The following is an 18,897-nucleotide window of genomic DNA, read 5'->3' as shown; positions in this document are numbered from 1 at the left end:
CAGTCTGGCAAGCTTTTGATGAATTAAATGCTTTAGGAATAAAATATACTTTCGCTTCAAAGGAACATCGACTTTTTTTTTTCCTGGCAGCTGACATTTATTGGCCTGAACAAGAATAACCTTTATATTTTTAACTTTATATGCCCTGTAATGCTTTCACTATCCATTTCCCTCTGCATCATCATCTCAGTCAGTGTATCATAGAACTTTTACCTATGTCACTTCTCAGAACCGCTGACTCAGAAAACTCTTACTGCCTAATAACTTTTAACTTTCTAGTTAACAACTTTTAAAAGGCTTCTAATGAAATGCCCCCCCTCTGTGGTCCCCCCTCCTCACCACAAATGTCAGGATGCGGTGGAAATGAACAAGAAGAGGGGGAATGGTGTGGTTTCTGTAAATGCATAAGCCTGCTTTGGTAGAAATATTAGTGGGATTCATAGGAGGTTAGTAGTCACTAATTGATATTCATGAATATTCCCAAACCTGGATCCAATTTTCATAAATACAATTTTCTGATTTGGTAACCTGAAAAAATAATGTATTTTTCTTATAGTTTTGCAACCTTAGTGTATGTTCGTCTAAGTTCCTAGAGGGCAGACTAAGAGAAGTCTTCTAAGCTTATCTCAGTGAAGATTTATGCTCAAGGAGACACGAACGAGTGAACTTGGGAAGTGGGTCAGGGCGATATTTTCCTTTTATAAAATAGTGACGCATTATTGATTTGGGTGGCCATGATTTAAGAATAAATGCAAAGCTTGGAATACTTCATGGCGTGACTCTGCGAGGTCGTATCAAATGACGACATGCAAGAGGGTGCACAGCCTCCCTTGTCTGTCACTGGGCAAGTGATTGACTCTGTTGTATCGCTCAAGGCAAGTCCCTGCAAACCAGAGCTTTTAGAGTGTGCCAACAGGACTGTCTCCCTTTTCATCACCACTTTATACAATGGTGGTAGCAAGGCTTTGAGTTTTATCGACCTAGAACTAGTTTGAAACATGTCTACAGCCTTGAGAACAAGCATAGTGTGATGGTTCACCACAGTGATGCAGAGTAGATGCTGAGCAAACTAGAGATGGCACTTGCATTCATTAGTTTTCTCTATGCTGTGACAAAGTGCTTGACAGAAATGACTTAAGACTTCTTTGGGTTTGTTTTCAAAGAGTGTAGTGCATCCTATCATGACGGCATGGTGCATGAGGGTGAGGCTCACATGTGTCTGCAATCAGAAGGACGTAATTTCTCTATGCTGGTAATCTACTAATATTCTGATTTTTCTTATCTGGGGATCTAGACCTTGTAAAGGAATCACTCACATTCATAGTGGGACTGCCTTCCTGCCTGGCAATTCATTCAAAGACCTCCCCAGCCATTTGCCTTCTGAATGGTTCCAGTGCCTGTCAAGTTAACACCCAAAGATTAATTATCCAAAGTCAATTCTGGCTCAGTAAGTTAAGTGTTTGGTATACAAGTCCAATAATCCTAGATTGGAAGAGCAGCTCTCATATAAAAAAAACATCCGGCCAGGTGTGGTAGCATAGCAACTGTAACCCAAGCACTAGGGCATGTAGAGAAAACAGAGTCAAGCAAACCTCTGGAGCTCATTAGCTAGCCAGCAGAGTCAATTAATGAGTTCTAGTTTACATGAGAGATTCTTTCTAAAAAATAAAAGAAAAAGAAGGCAAGAAGAAAATTAAAGATCAATAGAGGAAGATACCTGTGGTAAACCTCAGGTCTAAACATACACAAATACACCATGCACATGGACAGGCACATCTATGCACAAATACCCTGATAAATACACACAATGGCCATTACTTGTCACAGTGACATCTAAATGCATAATTTTTAAAACTATAATGTTTCATACTTGACATCCAAAATCCTATAAACATCTTATAATAAAAAATAAATTTAGTTCCTTTATGAATATCATCAATATGTTTATGATGCTAACATTGTTCAAAGTCTCTTCTAAGACACAAAGCAATCTTATCCATGATTTTATCCATGTAAATAATAATTAACAAACTATTATCATGTAGTTTAAACTTCACTTCCAAATACCATCTTTACTCAAATTTTTTTGTATATTAGGTATTTTATCCTGTGGAATATTGTGTCAAGTTAAATAATGAGTCAAGCAATATTTGTCCTCTGTCCTATTTATTTAAAAAAAAAATGACAATGATGCAGTGAGGTCCCCTGTCTCTTTTTTTCTATCTGTCTATCTATCTATCTATCTGTCTGTCTGTCTGTCTGTCTGCTGTCTGTCTGTGTCTCAGTTTCTCTGTCTGTCTCTTGCTTTAGAAGTTATACATGGTTCTTCCTCCCAACAGAAATAAGACTCAGATTCAAAATATATTATAAATGTTTTGGCCACATAGCTAGGCTTTATCTTATTAGAGCATAACTTAAATTTATCCCACTTATTTTAATCTACATTCTTCCATGTGGCTGATTACCTGTGCTCATGTACTATGTGTCTCTCTTTTCACATTTCCCTAGGCAAAGCTCTTACCTGGCTCGATCTCAGACCTTTTCTCCTCCTGGATGTCCAACTTTCTATTCTACCCTTTCATAAATAGGATATTCTCTCCTTCTCTTTTTCAGATTGTGTTTGTGTGTGTGTGTGTGCGTGTGTGTAGTAGTAACATGTTTCTAATTGGCCAGTGGAATTTTTAAACACATATTATGGGAAAATGAAATTATCTATTGTGTTTTAAGGAAACATGAGTAAACCTTCAATAAATAGCCTTCATCTTTTAGTGAATAAAAATGTACTTCTACATGATTATAAAGGAGACAAGGGGAGGGGAGGAGGTATGGGATGTGAAACAGTCAGAGGGTAGACCTGGAGGGGAATAAAATCTGGAGTAAAAAATAAAAATAAAAAATAAAGAAAGAATAAGTATTTCTGTTATAAGAAAGAATTTGTGGCATATAATAAAAAAAGATCAACTTCAAGCAAGATCAAGCAGAGAAAGACAACCACCAAATTCTTCAGCTCCATGGCCAGCATCTAGAACTCCTAGAGACATCATTAGTCTCCATCATGCTTGTGTAGCCCCACACATCTAACTCCTCTACAAGCTGCAAGCATAAGATACTCCTCCTTTGCTCATTCTATTTATTCCTTACCTCAGCTTTCCACACCATTAATGTCTCTGGCATAAACAACATCCCAGCTCTCTATTGCTTTGGTTTTCCCCTCCACAGCTTAATGCAATGGATTCCACTTACAGTCCAAGATTTCCCCCACAGAATCTATCTCTGCCTGCCACAGGTCATCTCAGTAACTTTCTAGGACCTAGGTTTTCTAACCTCCATGATACACTTATTCTCTCTTTCATTTTGTATACCTGGAAAACCAGCAGTACATAGAGAATGCTGCCTGCTACTAGCTACAGATCTGTTCTGAATGCCATCTGTCACAGCTATCATGGTAGCTGTGTACTGTGGCAACTGAACTCCCTTCGGTGGATGTTTTGATCAAGGAAACCCTTTAGCACAATAGCCAATTCATGCTCTCTTTTCTATTGAACTTTCAATTTTACAACTTGGAACCCCTGATGATTTGCCTTCAGGATATCTTTAGTGTTTTCCAAGTGCATAATAGTAGGTTTCTCTCTGGTGGCATCAGTCTCATTAGCAATTACAGCTTCCATTTCCAACCAGGTTTGACTGCAACTTTAAATTTTTGCATAAAATTTGACTCATGAAAATACACATGTTTATATTCCCACTGACTCTGATTATGTCTCTGTGTCTGTCTGCTTGTCTCTGTCTCTGTCTCTTTCTGCGTCTCTCTATCCCTCTCTGTGTCTCCCTCTCTGTCTCTCTGTCTCTCTCTCTGACTGTCTCTCACCAAGATGCAGCATAGAGTTTGTACCCTCTTGACATAATAAACTATTTATTCTATTATCTTTAAATTTGGCCTCATTATTTATACAGGAAATGGGTAGAAAGCAGCCAGATTTGGGGTATAACATAATATGAAAGACATCTAGTTGAGCTTTCAGTAGACTCTTTGTTTACCTCGGAAACCTCATAAGCATAGACTTCAGCTTCTCTACTGGCAGAACAGTCTTAATGGAGAATATGATTTTTGCACCTTCTTTCCAGAATTGCTTGACTTATAATATTAAAAGGCTCTCTACTCTTCAGCTCTAAGTTCTATGTTGTCCCACAAACCAATTCCAGATGCCCACATGCCATGTGATTAGTCTTATCGCATGGTCTGCCAACAAATAGGGACCATTTTCTGTATCAGTTACTTTTCTCAATGCTGAGTCATCATACTTGACAAAAGTAATGTAAGGAAATAAGAACTTATTCCAGCTCTCATTTTTAAAGTAGAGCCCATCACGGATGAGAAATTATGATAGAAGAAACATGAGGTAATCGTTGTAGTGTGTTAACATTCAGGGAGCCGAGACAGATGGATGTTAGTGTTCAGCTCTTTTGGTCTGAGACTCCAACCAATAGGAGGGCACCACCTGTATCCAGCATGGCTCTTTGCACCTCAGTTAATCTTTTCTGGAAGTGCTGCAAAGATATTCTCAGAAGAAGAACTCCTGTATGATTCTAAGGCAAGTTGAGCTGACAATGGTATGCCATTACAGCAGCGCAGCATGTGATTGTGCGATTAGAAGTAAACTAAAATGTAGTTTTGTAGTAAGTATAATTATTGATTTTCTATTTAAATCTACCTATGTCTAGTGAATAAGCTATCACTGCCAAAGGGGAGATTAACCACTTATTTTTCCTCTAGACCAGTTATGCAGCAAATGTTATTTAAAATCATAGCACACACATAAACACACACACAGAGTTTGTCTTTTCCTTAGCCAATAATCTTTGATTTCAGAATAACATAGCTTGTTCACATGAAAATATTGTCTGTACAATCATATCGTAATTGTGAGAATGTTTCCAATTTTGATTATGGAATATAATACTGCCTGTTTTAATAACTAGACAAAATCCTAGTTGAGTACTGTTGAATTTAAAAGCCAGATATAACGTCCAACACACTATTTACAAAGATTTTAAAAAGTCAAGCCTATGATATATTTTCCTCAACCATGAAGAAGTAACATGAACGATAAAAATTACTGATGTTAAAGAACGTATATGCTTGATAAAGCTTGTGGATCATAATATGACATGTGGCTACTTTGAGAATAATCACAGTTTTGAAAAATCTTACTGAAGATATTTTAATATGTCTAGAATTAATAATAGGCATAAAGAGGCATGAAGACATTTCATTTTGCCTTTTTATAGAATACAGAGGGTTGGGTCCTTGATACTTTCTTGTCAATAGATTTTTTTTTGTCACATAAAACATTGACATATATTAAATAAACTCTGATTATAAAATAATGGATAGGCATAGACCAGAGACACTAAGAACTGGAAATTCAATTTTAAACACTCTAAATTGCCAATACACATGGTTAAATGTTCAATCTTGTTTACAAATGGAGAAACAGATGTTAAATTAGTGATTATTTTTCTTTCGTTGTAGTGACAATGATAAAAGAAAGTGGCAGTATATTCAGGAAGCACACGAGTAACAAGAACTTCCATTCTCTGCATAACACCCTAGAATGTCATGGGAAGCACTGTTTATGTATTATATGCACATGCACATAAGCATATGTGTGTTGTGAATTCAATTTTTTCCCACAGAGGTAAAATACAGAGCCAGTTTTCCAAATTTTAGGACTTAATTCTAATGTATAATTCCATTCTTGCAATACTTTTAATCAAAAAATAATTTACCTTAGAATATTACTTTCCTAGAAAATATTTTTTAATTATAAATAACTTTAGTTAATAGATTTTTTAAAAAAAATTGGTCATATCTTATTTATTGAAAGTTATGTGGTATAAAAAAGTAATAAGTTACACATTAAAGATTTACATATCATTCAGTTGTATTGTGCTCTCTTAAATCCAGAATGATTTCATTATGTCTAAAGGATATGTCTGCAAGCGTTGTTGAATGCTGATACTCATGCTATGTACAAATTTGGGGAAGACACCATTCAAGCCATTACAATCTGTGTTATTTTTCCCTCTAGCCCAATCACTTTAAATTGCACCCTCCAATAACATGTACTCAAAGATAAATAATTCATCTCTACATTTTTATTTCTCTGAACCGGGTAGAATTATAAATGCATCTGACCCATCACTAATCCAGCTTACTACCCCACTGCCCAATGAAAAGACATAATATGAATTAAATAGTTTATTTTTCAGAATGGTTTAAAACGATTTGCCTCTTTAAAGGTTTGAAAGAATCTGGATTTAAAAATGTAGCTTTTATTCCCACCATTACATCTTTGTGGCAAAAAATAAGTAAAATACTTTCAAGAATTTAAACATGATACAAGCAAAAAAATTTGTAATCACATCTGCTGTTAGCCTCAGAAATGTCATGCATCCTTCACTTTGGGCTTGAACAGAAGTAATAAAAACCATCAGCAAAGCCTGTTTGAAAGAGCTTTTGCCTTTCTTTTCCGTATCCCATGGCTCATACTCAGGATCACCTGTTACTTTTCTAGACAATTTGACCATGCTTTCAAAAGCATCAAGGAGCCAGCAAGTACTGTTCACTTAAAGATTTACTGTGGTTTAGGCTTTCCCCCATAACATATCTAGAATCTGGTATCCTTATTGTTAGTAAGTAAAGTCATTGATTTTCAATATAAGTCCACAGTGTTGTAAAATGTGCAGGATTTGACCCCATGTTTTCCATGCCTGGAACATATATAGATGTATTGATTTGGATGTGAGAAAACTGGAAATGCTTTAATGCTTTCATTTTGTATGGTATAATTGAAGGGTAGAAATGCGTTTTTTTATTTACAAAGCTGTATTTGTTAGACAGGTGTTTTTGTTGTGTTCTATTTTTTTTTTACTATGATAATGAGACATCTGCAATAACAAGGTAATTCATAGTTCTAACAAGGACGTCAAATTGCAGTCACCAGTCTTGTGGAAACCCATATGAACTAAATTTGAAAGTGATGTTTTTAATTTTTGAGTGATCTTCTGGAAAGGTTGTTTGACAATGGATTTAAGAGAGTTCTCATATTTCATGGCCAATATAGACTAAAGATAATGATAAACATGCATCGGTATTTTATGGGCTGAAAACTGGGAACAGCATAGCAATTTTCTAACAAGGATAGCATGAGAGAAATCATGCTGCTTGAATAAGATATACCATCTTTCACCATATGGTGTATAAAATTAGAAATCAAAGAGAGAAATTATAATGGTTAAAGGCTCCATGTTTGAAGAGTAACACTACTCAGGGATTCTCTGTTTAATGATAGAATTTTTTGACTCACGATAGATAATGCAATGCTTACTTCAGAATGATTTTAATTCTTAAAAGCCTTTGGACTCCTACACAGACTCACAGACATACAGAGGACTGAGCTGAGCTTCACCATGGTACCCAACATTGTAGAACTTCCATGATGCACGATGCCCATACCCTTCTTTTTTGTTTTCTGGGTTTTGTTGTTGTTTTTAGTTTTTTTTTTTTTTTGTTTGTTTGTTTGTTTTTGTTTTTATTAACAGAGCTACATTTCATGAAGAGTGGTCTGAGATAATTATAATGAAACGTGGATCTCTGAAGCAGAACTTTATATCCAAGTGTAGAAATTCTGTTTCAGAGAAACCCAAAGTCTGATCTTAAGACCTCTCCTGGTGTGATTGTTTAAACAATATCCATAACTTAAGACTACATAGGGAACAAGGCACCATCCACAAGATCTGTGTCTGGAAACATTTGATTAGTGCTCCAAATCAGTGGAGACCATAGTCCACCCAGGTGGCACAGAGGGCGAGTGGTCACAGATGATGGCCTTGGAGAGGAGTTGTTGCACAGAAGATTAATACCACTGCTTGCTTATGCATTGTGAGCAAAAGGGTGGTAAAATTTCTCCCTAACACGGGAAACTATACTTTTGGTGAATTTCAACTCAGTCTCAGAAAAGACCTCTACAAAAGCCATTACTTTCCATGATTGGGTAAACATGGCTTCCTGGAACACTCTCCTTATTGACCCTAAAATTTCTTTGGAAACCACTGCAATACCTCTTCTTAAAAATCAACAGTAATGTTTATGAGTGAGTAGCAAAATCAAATGATTATAAGTTTTCTTGAGGGGTGATAAAATTCTCATGTTCCCGAAGGTCTTAGAGTACCCATGATGGTGTCGAATGTTCTATTTTAATCTAATATTTCATTTGCATTAATTATTGTTGTGTACATACAGTGTTAGTGGATTTGTCAAGGGGTGATTACATAAAAATAGTCAAAGTACCAAGCACTGTAGTATAGTTTATGGGTACATAGTGAACATATCAGTGCTAGCAATGATAAGTCACCAATAGCAATTCAGGTACAGTGCTTATCCAATTTGTAAAAGCAGAAGTCTCTGTAGAAAACAAGATCTCTACCAAACGTTTGTGTGGACTAATTTAGCAAATAGATTTCTCCATATGTGTAGCTTACATGTAAGCTTTGAAATATCAGTTCTTAAATATCATCTGATTGACACTATCCCCTATGAGGAGGAATTCAGAAACTATCTTGGCCATTTTTTGGTTAATCTATACAATGATCAAATAATATAAGCATCATCCCAAAGTAATCCATTTTACTTAACATTTCATATGAAATAGTGGCATTGTATTATAATATCAAAGAGGAAAAATAGAAAACAAATCAGGCAGCATTCTAATATCTATAAGAGATTTTTAACTAATTGAGATAAAAAAAAACTAGGCAATTTACATTGAGTTTTCATTTTCTTAACAATGACCCATGTTTCTTTAAAAAGTATTAACAAATAGGAACCTGACAAAATACTGAGTTTCACTATGACATTTTTTATGTGTGTAGAATATATTTTATACATCTCTACTATTATAGTGGGATTGTACTAACTGGGTGCTTAATAAACAAGCATAGCTGATTCTGAACCCTGGCAGCATGGTACCAGTACATGGTGAAAGTTATCCCACGCAGGAATATGAAAATGCAAGCAAATTTACAAAAAAAAAATTGGGCCAAATTCACCATTCATATCAGGAACTTATTCTTGAAGTGACTAATCCTATTGCCACAAGAACATTAATTCATGGATGATGGCAAATGTTTCATGATTTAATTTCATCTTTATGTCTCTTGTAATTGTAAAAGAAATTATATTTCTGTTATTTCTAAAATAATCTTCCATGACAGTACTGTGGCTGGAATATAATATAATATATAATACAATATAATATAATGCACCCAAATAGTTATTGAGATTGGCCACATTTTCTCTACAGTGGGACCTGTAGTAAAATATACTGGAAGGGTGGCTACAAAATCGCAGGCCACAGATTCAACTGACTGGGACTCATAGAGTCATGTAAAGAAAAGCAAGCCTATAGGAATCTGATGTAGGTTCCAATCATACAGGTTATGCATGAGTACCTTGATGGTCTTGTAGGCATCATAACAATGGGATCGGGTGTTTCACTGACATTTGTCTACTATTGTGGTTCTTTTCCTCTTATTGGTTGGCCTTGTCCAGCCTTGATGTAATGGCATCTGCATGCTCTTATGGTAGTTTGTTATGCTCTGTTTGGTTGATGTGTCTGGGGGGCGGGGGATGGCCTGCTTTTTTCTCTGAGGGAAGTAATATGGTGGGAAGTGGATCTGGGAGAGAGTGAAGGTAAGAAGAGATACTGGGGAGAGGAAAGGGAGGTGAAGCTCTGGTTGGGATGTAATATATGAGAGAAGAATTTTAAAAAATGAAAGTGTGTTTATTTTCTACTAAAATTCACTTGCTCTGGTTTCTTCTTCCTTGCCCTCCTGTGAACATAATCACTGACCTTGAATGAATGATGGAGCATAAATTTTTAAGTTGACTGTTTGTGATTTATAGGCAGGGCTCCTCAGAACAGTGAGGAAAATGACTCTTGCTATTTTTGATTATTTCTTCATCATTCATATTTTATATTCTGCATTTACCCTGAGGCTCTTTTCAACGATACATTTTTATAAACTGAAAAAAATGCACAAAAATTTAAAATTTATGAGGTATAATTTCAGTTCCTGCTATGCTATTTCTCCTCTTGTAATCAAAATAACAATACTTATCAAAACAATCACAATATTTAAATCATAACAATTATAGTCATAATTTTCTAAAGCTTTGGAAACCCATCTGGAAATGCTTGCTGTTTGGTAATTTTTTTTTCTGGTGGAAATTTTTTTTTCATAGGATTGGAGAAAGGCAGTCAGTACAGTTTCCAAGTGTCGGCCATGACAGTCAATGGTACTGGACCACCTTCCAACTGGTACACAGCGGAGACCCCAGAGAATGATTTAGATGGTAAGACCTCAGTTCTCTAGTTCTTAGTAACCTCAGTTTCATTGGTCTTCTAAGAATATTTAATAAACTTCATTTCTAAAAAAAAGTATTTGTTTTACCACTATCTTCAGATGCACAACCATACAAAATACATTCCTGAACATTCCAGAATAATGCCTAAAAATAGTCTCATGGCCATGACTGTACATTCATGATGGGTCTCATCATAAGTGGCATTTTTGCATAATTTGAATATTTAATTGCCTCTACTAGCATTTATATTTGACACCGTTTGATGTGTGATTATATGTTAAGGGTTTATATAAAATTTGTGTAAGTACAAGCCTGAACCATAAAAAAATCAGGTGAGAAATTGTTCTTGACTAAATTTAAGAAAACTGAGTAAAGGGAATGAGAAATAAAGCTCGAGTCATAAAATACATAGATGCCTCACATAATGTAGATTAAAATAAAACTAAATAAGGAATGAAAATCTGTTAGGCATTCAAAACTAAGACCAGGAAAAATTGAATTAAAATTAAACTCCAGCTATGTGTTGAAAATTTTATCAAACAATAATGATCCATGAGAAACTGTTAGTTCGTACTAACAGTTCGACATACAATTATCTGAGGAAAAATAAAGGATAAAATGATATACCTTTTTTCGTTCCTCCTCTTTTTTCCTTCCCGTGGAGAATAAGAATGTTCTTAATGTACTTTTTTCCAATAAACTCAAATATTTTCTCTTAGGTACTTGAACTCTTTTCTACTCTCTTACCTATCATTTCTGTCTTTTCGTTCTAAAATAAGCCATTGTTCTGCTTATGGTTCAGATTTGATTTAATTAAAACAATTGTGGTGTCATAAAAAAAATGGGCAGATGATTTTTCCACAATGGTGATAGACCGACTGTATAGTTTCATTTTCTTATTACCTTGACCTCGGCAGGCTAACTCATGAGGAGAGTGAGCATAGTCCTCAAATGGAGCCCAGAAAGGACCTACTTAAAGCAGAAGGGACCTGTTCTCTCTTACAGTTCTAAGCTCTTATGGAAACATTAGCACGAGAGAAGGTGCAGAAGAGCTGGCAACATTGCAACAGCAGTCAGGCAGCACAACACAAGCAGGATGAAGACTCAGGATCTACCCTTGTGATTCAATTCCTCCTACATGACTCTAAGAAATAAAACTCCTACAATCTCTCCAAATAGCTGAGAATCAAACACGCACACATCTTCACATGCACATGCACGTGTGCGTGCACACACACACACACACACTCACACACAGACACACACACACACACACACACACAGCATCTGGGTGCCATTTCAACTACAGACCAAAATATCCATTGAAAGACTCATTTACAATAACATGCTCCAAAAAAACCTGGTGTGCTGCTCTGAGGATCAAATACTGTAGAAGAAGACATATTTATTTTTCCTTCTTGTTCAAAGTATAACAGAGACCTAAAAGGCTACATTGTAGATAACCATTAGGAAAGAGTAAATCAGGTTGAATTTTATAGTATCCCAAAAGCCAACGCTTATAGGTGCATAAATGAGAAATGAGAGTTTTACATTAGAACTGAGACTTAAAGCTTGTCATCTTGATGACTGAGTATAAATACATTCTTTGGCAGGATAACTCAGGAAGAGAGTGAGTTAGAGGCTAGCATAGTCGACAGATGGAGACCATTTAGCAAAAGCATCACCAGCAAAAAGAAAACTAGTACTGAAAGACTAATGATAATTTCCTATAAAGTGGGTATTAGTAATTGAGTATAAGGGGCAGAGAGTGAACAAATGCAGGGTTTACTAGAGCATAAGCAACATAATGTTGCAGCACAGAATATAAACAATAATTAAGGCTGAGACACATTATTAAGTTTGTACACAAGTTAACGACACTGTTTTGACCAGATTTTGAATGTTTTGAAATTTTAAAATATGAAGATTTTTCTTTAAATTAATCTTATTTATACTAAAATCATCATTAATTTGTAAAGGAGTATTACAGTAATAATTATATTTTGAAAAGATGGCACTGAAGTACTAAAATGTACTTGCTGAACACTAACATTGATTAGGCCAACACTAGACGTTTGCACATCAATAACCGTAATAAACTATTGACTAGTGTTATGTAATTGTCACAGAGCCCAATTTCACAGGGTACATATCTCATTAATAGGTATGGGAATAGTTTATACGTATCATTGTGTTAGAATAGTTCTTTTTTTTCTGGCAAAACAATAAAATGCCTGCTCTCAAAGGAGAGCATTTTATTCAGCTAGACATGGTTAGTAATATATATATAATATATATATATATATATATATAATAAACAGGGTGAAGTGATGGTAAACCATTAGATTATATGCAGCTCTTACAGAGACTCTATACCCCATCACCGACATTACACACAGTCACCTAAAACTCCAGCTCCAGAAGCATCCAACACTTCTGCCTTTAATAGCACATCCATTCATTCTCACATAGCCACTCACATATATAAACAGACACATCATTTAAGTTAATAAAAATAATTTTTAGAAAAGAAAAAGAAAGAATTATAGACAAAAAAAATAAAGGACTATGGTATATCACTTCCTACGGGAAAAAAATCTCTCAGATTAGGTAAAAATGTAGTCCAGACTATTAAAAAAAATGAGGAGCAGCCATGTGGGTATATCAGACAGCAATCTTCTGCCATAAAGGAAATCTGATGTCCTAAAACTAGTACAGCATTTGCCAAGAAATCAGAGCAATTGGACTTATAATTTTGAGTGCTATCTTCTGCTTTATTTCCATAATTGTAGGTTACAAGCAGGGTTAATTTTTCTGTTTTCTATCAGGAAGAGTATTCAAAGTTTTGTACTGTTCTTTTTTGAATCCTCTCATCCATGTTCATGAAGTAAATATTCTTCATTTGAGTTCAAAGAATTATAGCAACCTAAAATTAACTAAATTGATGAGGTCAGCTAGGACCTCAAAGCTTGCACTCAAGGCCCATTTCTGTGAATCCTTGCCCAGTGCTCAGTGCGAAGTCTCCACTGACCCCACAACTGTAGATGTAGGTGGAAATTTATGAGCTCTGGTGATTCAAGGAGAACGACTCTAAGAAGTGAGATCATATCATTTACCCCAACCCAGAGGCCATATCTCTTACTGGAAGGAGTGAAAATAAATGGAGCAGAGGTACAAGAGGTCCTATAAAATATCCAGAAAGGAAAGGCCTCTGCACTTGACTTATACGCTCTTTCCCTGACTGCAAGTGAATCAAATTTCAAGTGGGTCCAATGTAGAAAATCACAGCTTCTTGGATGAAGCACAACCTTTCCTCAATTACATGCCTTCTTTCATACTTGTGTCTTCTCCATATAATCCACTTCATACTTCAGGCATAAGCATTAATCTGAATGTCGTTCTCATGAGCAGAGTCATATTAAAGGCGTATGGTTATTGAGTTTTCCACATTCTACCTCTAAGTTGGTCTCTCTTCTCCATGCAATATTCCTCCTTACATTTGGCTTATTTCACTTCTCATGGGAGCATTAGGAAATGTAATTAAGAACCTCTAGTGTGTTGAGTCATGGGGAGCACAAACAAGAAATTGGTAAGAAAGGCTCTACTGATGCATAGATAATCTGTGCACTGGCTGGAAACTATTTCATTAAAATGAGTAGAACCAGAAACGGTATTTTAAGGAGAGGGTGTTTTGACAAGTATGATTAAACAGAAAGGCTCTCAAATAATATTTTAAATCATGCCTTTTAAAAAATATTCTTGTAACCATAACTGGTCCTAAAAAATTATACTCATTTATGTGGATTGTTAGACATTTAAAGGATTATTTTTATTTTCTGTGTTTGGGAGTTTGCCAACATGCATGATATATATGTGTGTACTACATGTCTGGTCCCTGCGGAGGCCTTCAGAGGGCATCTGGTGCCCTGGAAGTAGAGGCACAGGTGTTTGTGGTACAATATGGGTGTTGAGAAGCAAAGCAGAGTCCTCTGCAAAGTTACAAAGTTCTTTTAACCACCAAACTGTTTTTCCATCTCTGTGAAAGAGTATTTCTGCCGTCCCTTACCCTAACAGAGTTCAAATTTTTTCTTTGTTTTCTTCTTGATTATTGCTGAAACAATTCTAGAAAAAAATAAGGAAAGAGAGAGAGAGAGAGAGAGAGAGAGAGAGAGAGAGGGAGGAAGGAAGGAAGGAAGGAAGGAAGGAAGGAAGGAAGGAAGGAAGGAAGGAAGGAAGGAAGGGAGGGAGGGAAGAAAAGGATGCTGGAAAAACTGGTACTTCTTGATCCAATGATGTTACAAACATTTATCAGATTGTTTGAAGCATAATGCAAATGAACAGTGTTTAGAAATTTTAGTTATAAGAAAGTAGGCAAGCTCTGATTTCTCTATGGGTCAGTGTTTTGTTAACTATAAAATGTTAGATATATTGGTCTTAAAGGCTTCTCATTTTATTGATCCAAGATGATTTTTTGTTAAGACCTAAAAATAAATTAGAGCTGACTTCTGATTTTCTTTTCATTGCATCATTCAAATATAAATGTCTAACCCTTAATATAAATAATTCTATCAATGAATGGACCAACTTGATAGTCACCAGAACAGTATCCAGTATCCACTCAAACATGCACATACACAATACACCCACTCATGTTCACGCATACATAATTTTATAAACATTTAAGTAAAGTATACTTTTTTAAAATATTTATCTCATTTTCAATAATTAATGTAAATTGTTAAATTATAAAATCACATGAAAATGACTTCTACCCCAGCTTTCAGAGCTAATGTTGGGAAGCTTTGAGTGGAAATTATTCGAAGGAAGAAGAAGGAGGAGGAGGAGGAGGAGGAAGAAGGAGAAGAAGAAGGAAAAGGAGAAGGAGGAGGAGGAAGACATTGAAAAGACATTGAATTGCTTTGATCTGGGAAACAGTCATTTTGAAAAACATGTAAAATAGAAAGTCTGGTTTACATAGTGAAAGGAGTGGAAGCCATTAGCACTCTTGGCAAATACCTGCTATGTAACCATCTCCACTCCCAAGTCTCCTAGAGACTCCCAAAGAGATGCATTCCTGACCATGACTCTGAGTTTTGAGTCCCTAAGCAGAGGCATTTCCAGACTTTACAGTCATTCCTTCTTCCTTTCTTGTATTCTGATGCTTTTCTTTCTTTCACTAGTTGGTTTAATCTGTGGAAATGAGCAGTGACTTGGAGAGCTGCTATAATCCTCATGGGTTGCCCATTTAATTGGGATGTTTTGTTAAAGTAATTATAAATCCAAACTGCACTGTTCCTAAAAGGTTTCCTGGAAATCACATTGCTATTACTGACAGCTGGGAAGTTCTAAAATATTTATTTTGTGCTTTAGATTTTCTGCTTAAGAAATCCAAGAACGTTAGAATTCACCAAAGTTCTTAGGTGCATGCCTTATGTTAAAAAAATGGTGGAATTATTTTGATAAAATTCAGGAGGTAACCTTCAGAAAGTTGAGTCTGTAGATTGCCATACACCATTAATGGTGATGTGATTTATATTAATTTTTCCCGACAAAGTGGAGTTGCCTGGATAACATAATAATAATAGTTCAGAGATTCCTAAAAGTATGACAGTGATGTAGAAAAATTGGGGAGATATCTGGGACCTACTCTAACTTCCTGCTTCAAGGAAATAGGTAATTTCTCCTATTATCATGAAGAGAGACTCACTGGGTATTCATTTCATTGGAAATATGATGAACCAAGGCAACTAAGTGCTTTGGAACTAGCATAATATGTGACAATATCTGAGGGCATAGATAGAGAAGGAGCATACATTCAAGGTTAGAAAAATGAGATGCTGAATATTAAAACTGTGATATTTACTTAAGAATCATTTATGGGCTAGAGTGATGGCTCAGCAATTGAAAGCGTTGTCTGCTCTCCTGGTGATCCTGATTTCAATTCCCAGCAACCACATAGAGGCTCAAAACCATCTATACTGGAATCTGATACTCTCTCCTGGCATGCAGGTGTACGGGAAGAGAGCATCTACATATGCATAAAATAAATACATATTTTTAAAAGAAGAATAATTTCATTAAAAAATATCCCTTAAAAGAATTACTAAATAGGAAAATGTGATTCTTACTAAATTGAAAAAATTTGGAGAAAACAAAGAACAGTGGAGAATATATGAGCTATTATATGCTGTAGAAAACAAGAACAGTAGAGAAATGAGTAGACAGCTCATTCCCCAAAAGTCTGAGCATCAATCCCTGAAAACCTATACCTTTCATGTCAGCAGATGCTTGGTAGGTATGAGTCATTGACACAATCAAATATACACATACCAAATAAGCCTACATATCATAAGGGAAGGTATATTTCTGATTTATTTTAGCTTTGTGTTAGGAATCTTATTTAAGTTCAGATTGTATGAAGACAATGAATTTTGAGCATGAAACAAGAAAAAAGTCAAGGAAAAGGAAAACAACATTTATTAATTTTTCCATTTTCTGTGCACTAATACCTGTCATGAAGCAACTTAGTGAGGACTAGTGAATCTGGGCTGATGGTTTTAGTACTTATAGTATTAAAGAATGACACATGGGGGTAAAAGTGTGAAGTATCTGGTGATGTTCTGTCCTTGCCCAGGAAGCAGATGGTGGTGCATGCTGTGTTCATTGTGGTTCCTTCTTTTCCCACTTTCGTGCAGTCTGTGGTCCAGTCCATGAAAATCCCATCACAAGCAAAGGCATCTCCCATTAGTGCAGTGCCCTAATTGTTTCTTAATCCAAACAAGTTGACAATCAAAATGAAGCATCATAAGCATTATTATATAAGTGAAAGGATGGGGATCTCATCTAAAATTCCATAGCCAATATGAGACATAACAAAGTCCTGAAGCTGTAGCTAAGTAGCTAGAATGCTTGTCTCACAGTCACAGAACAAATCATGCCTTTGAAACTTAGCACTGTGTAGAGACCAATGCCTAGAATCTTAACACTTTGAAAACAGGAGGATAATGTGGCTGTTTGATTACACTCTGCCCAAGGAGTGGCCTTGTTGAAGTAGGTGTGGCCTTGTGGGAGGAAGTTGTCACTGTGTAGGTAGGTTTTGAGGGCTCCTAGTGCTAAAGGTTCACTCAGTGCTGAAGGGTCAGTCTCTTCCTGGGTGCCTTCAGAAGAACATGCAAAACTCTCAGCTGCTCCTGCACTGCACATGCCTAGACACTGCCATGTTCCTACCTTGATGATATTGGACTGAATCTCTGAACTTGTAAGCCAACACTAACTAAATTTTGTCATTTATAAGAGCTGCCTTGGTCATGGTGTCTGTTCACAGCAATGGAAACATTAACGAAGACAGAAGCTGGTACCAGGGACTGGAATATTACTGCAATAGGTCTGATCATGTTTTCTCCATAGGAGAAATGTAGAATTTGGGACATTGGATTTAGAAAGTGATGGAATGCTTTAAATGGGGCTTAACAGGCCACCCTAGTAGGAATATGGAAGAATTTATTGCTGAGAGTGACTTAATCTGTGCAGACTTGGCCCAAGAGGTTTCAATGGAGAATAATTTCAGTATGTGGCCTACAGATTGTTTTTATGGTATTTTGGTGAAGGAAGTGACTGCTTTTTACCCTTGTCTGAAGAGTATGCCTAAGGCTAAAATAAAATGATTTATATTAATTGTGTTGACAGCAGAAGTCTCAAAAAAAGCCCAACAGAGACTTTGCTACATGGTTTAGTCTTATGAAGAATGTTTTAATGAAAAGGAGAAAGCTTGAGAAAAGAAAAATATAAAATGTATGGTTCAAATAATAGTGGTAGAGCAGCAAGTTAATTGGAGCTGAATCCTATGTTAAAGGAGATAACAGATCAAGGGAATGGTATCTTAGGGTCAAGATCCCATCCAGCTATGTTAAGTCAAGGCATATTTGAATAAGCCTTTAATCCCAAGAGACAGAGGCAAGATGATCTCTGAGTCCAATGCCACATTGTATAGAACAAGTTTTAAATAGAGAAAAGCTTAAATTCAGGTATGGTGGTACATACCTTTGATCCCAGCATTCAGAGGACAGAGCCATGCAGATCTCTGAGTTCAAGATCAACCTACAAGGCAAGTTGCAATACAGCCAATCTTAGGCAATAAAGGAGACCACTAGAACATAAATTGATTATGTAATATAACAAGGAGGACATGTTCCAACCCCAGAAAGCAGCAGAACTCAACAGCTTTGGCTATTTGGCCCTAGCTTTATAGTCAAGAGGAGAAGGAGACTACAGTGACAATTGATGCTGGTTAGCTAGAGGAGGGGGAAAGTGATAAGGAATTTCCAGGGCTGGGGACTGGGTAAGAGGATAACATTTGAAATGTAAATAAAGAAAATATCCAATAAAAAGAAAGAGAGAGTAAGTCTCTGGGGAAGAAGAAGAAGAAGAAGAAGAAGAAGAAGAAGAAGAAGAAGAAGAAGAAGAAGAAG

At 35.9% G+C, this 18,897-nt stretch overlaps 1 protein-coding gene across 1 annotated transcript in view; it reads left to right on the top strand.

The window, feature by feature from the left end:
* Positions 1–18,897, top strand: part of Dcc (DCC netrin 1 receptor) — a 1,075,620-nt gene that overhangs the window by 882,393 nt on the left and 174,330 nt on the right. The window contains exon 14 of the mRNA XM_021150630.2: positions 10,307–10,417. Within this exon, the coding sequence (XP_021006289.1) occupies positions 10,307–10,417 (111 nt within the window). The remainder of the gene's footprint in view (positions 1–10,306; positions 10,418–18,897) is intronic.

The sequence above is a fragment of the Mus caroli genome, chromosome 18, assembly GCF_900094665.2.
Source record: "Mus caroli chromosome 18, CAROLI_EIJ_v1.1, whole genome shotgun sequence".
Taxonomy (NCBI): domain Eukaryota; kingdom Metazoa; phylum Chordata; class Mammalia; order Rodentia; family Muridae; genus Mus; species Mus caroli.
The sequence above is the reverse complement of the archived record's forward strand: the minus strand, read 5'-3'. Positions and strand labels throughout refer to the sequence as shown.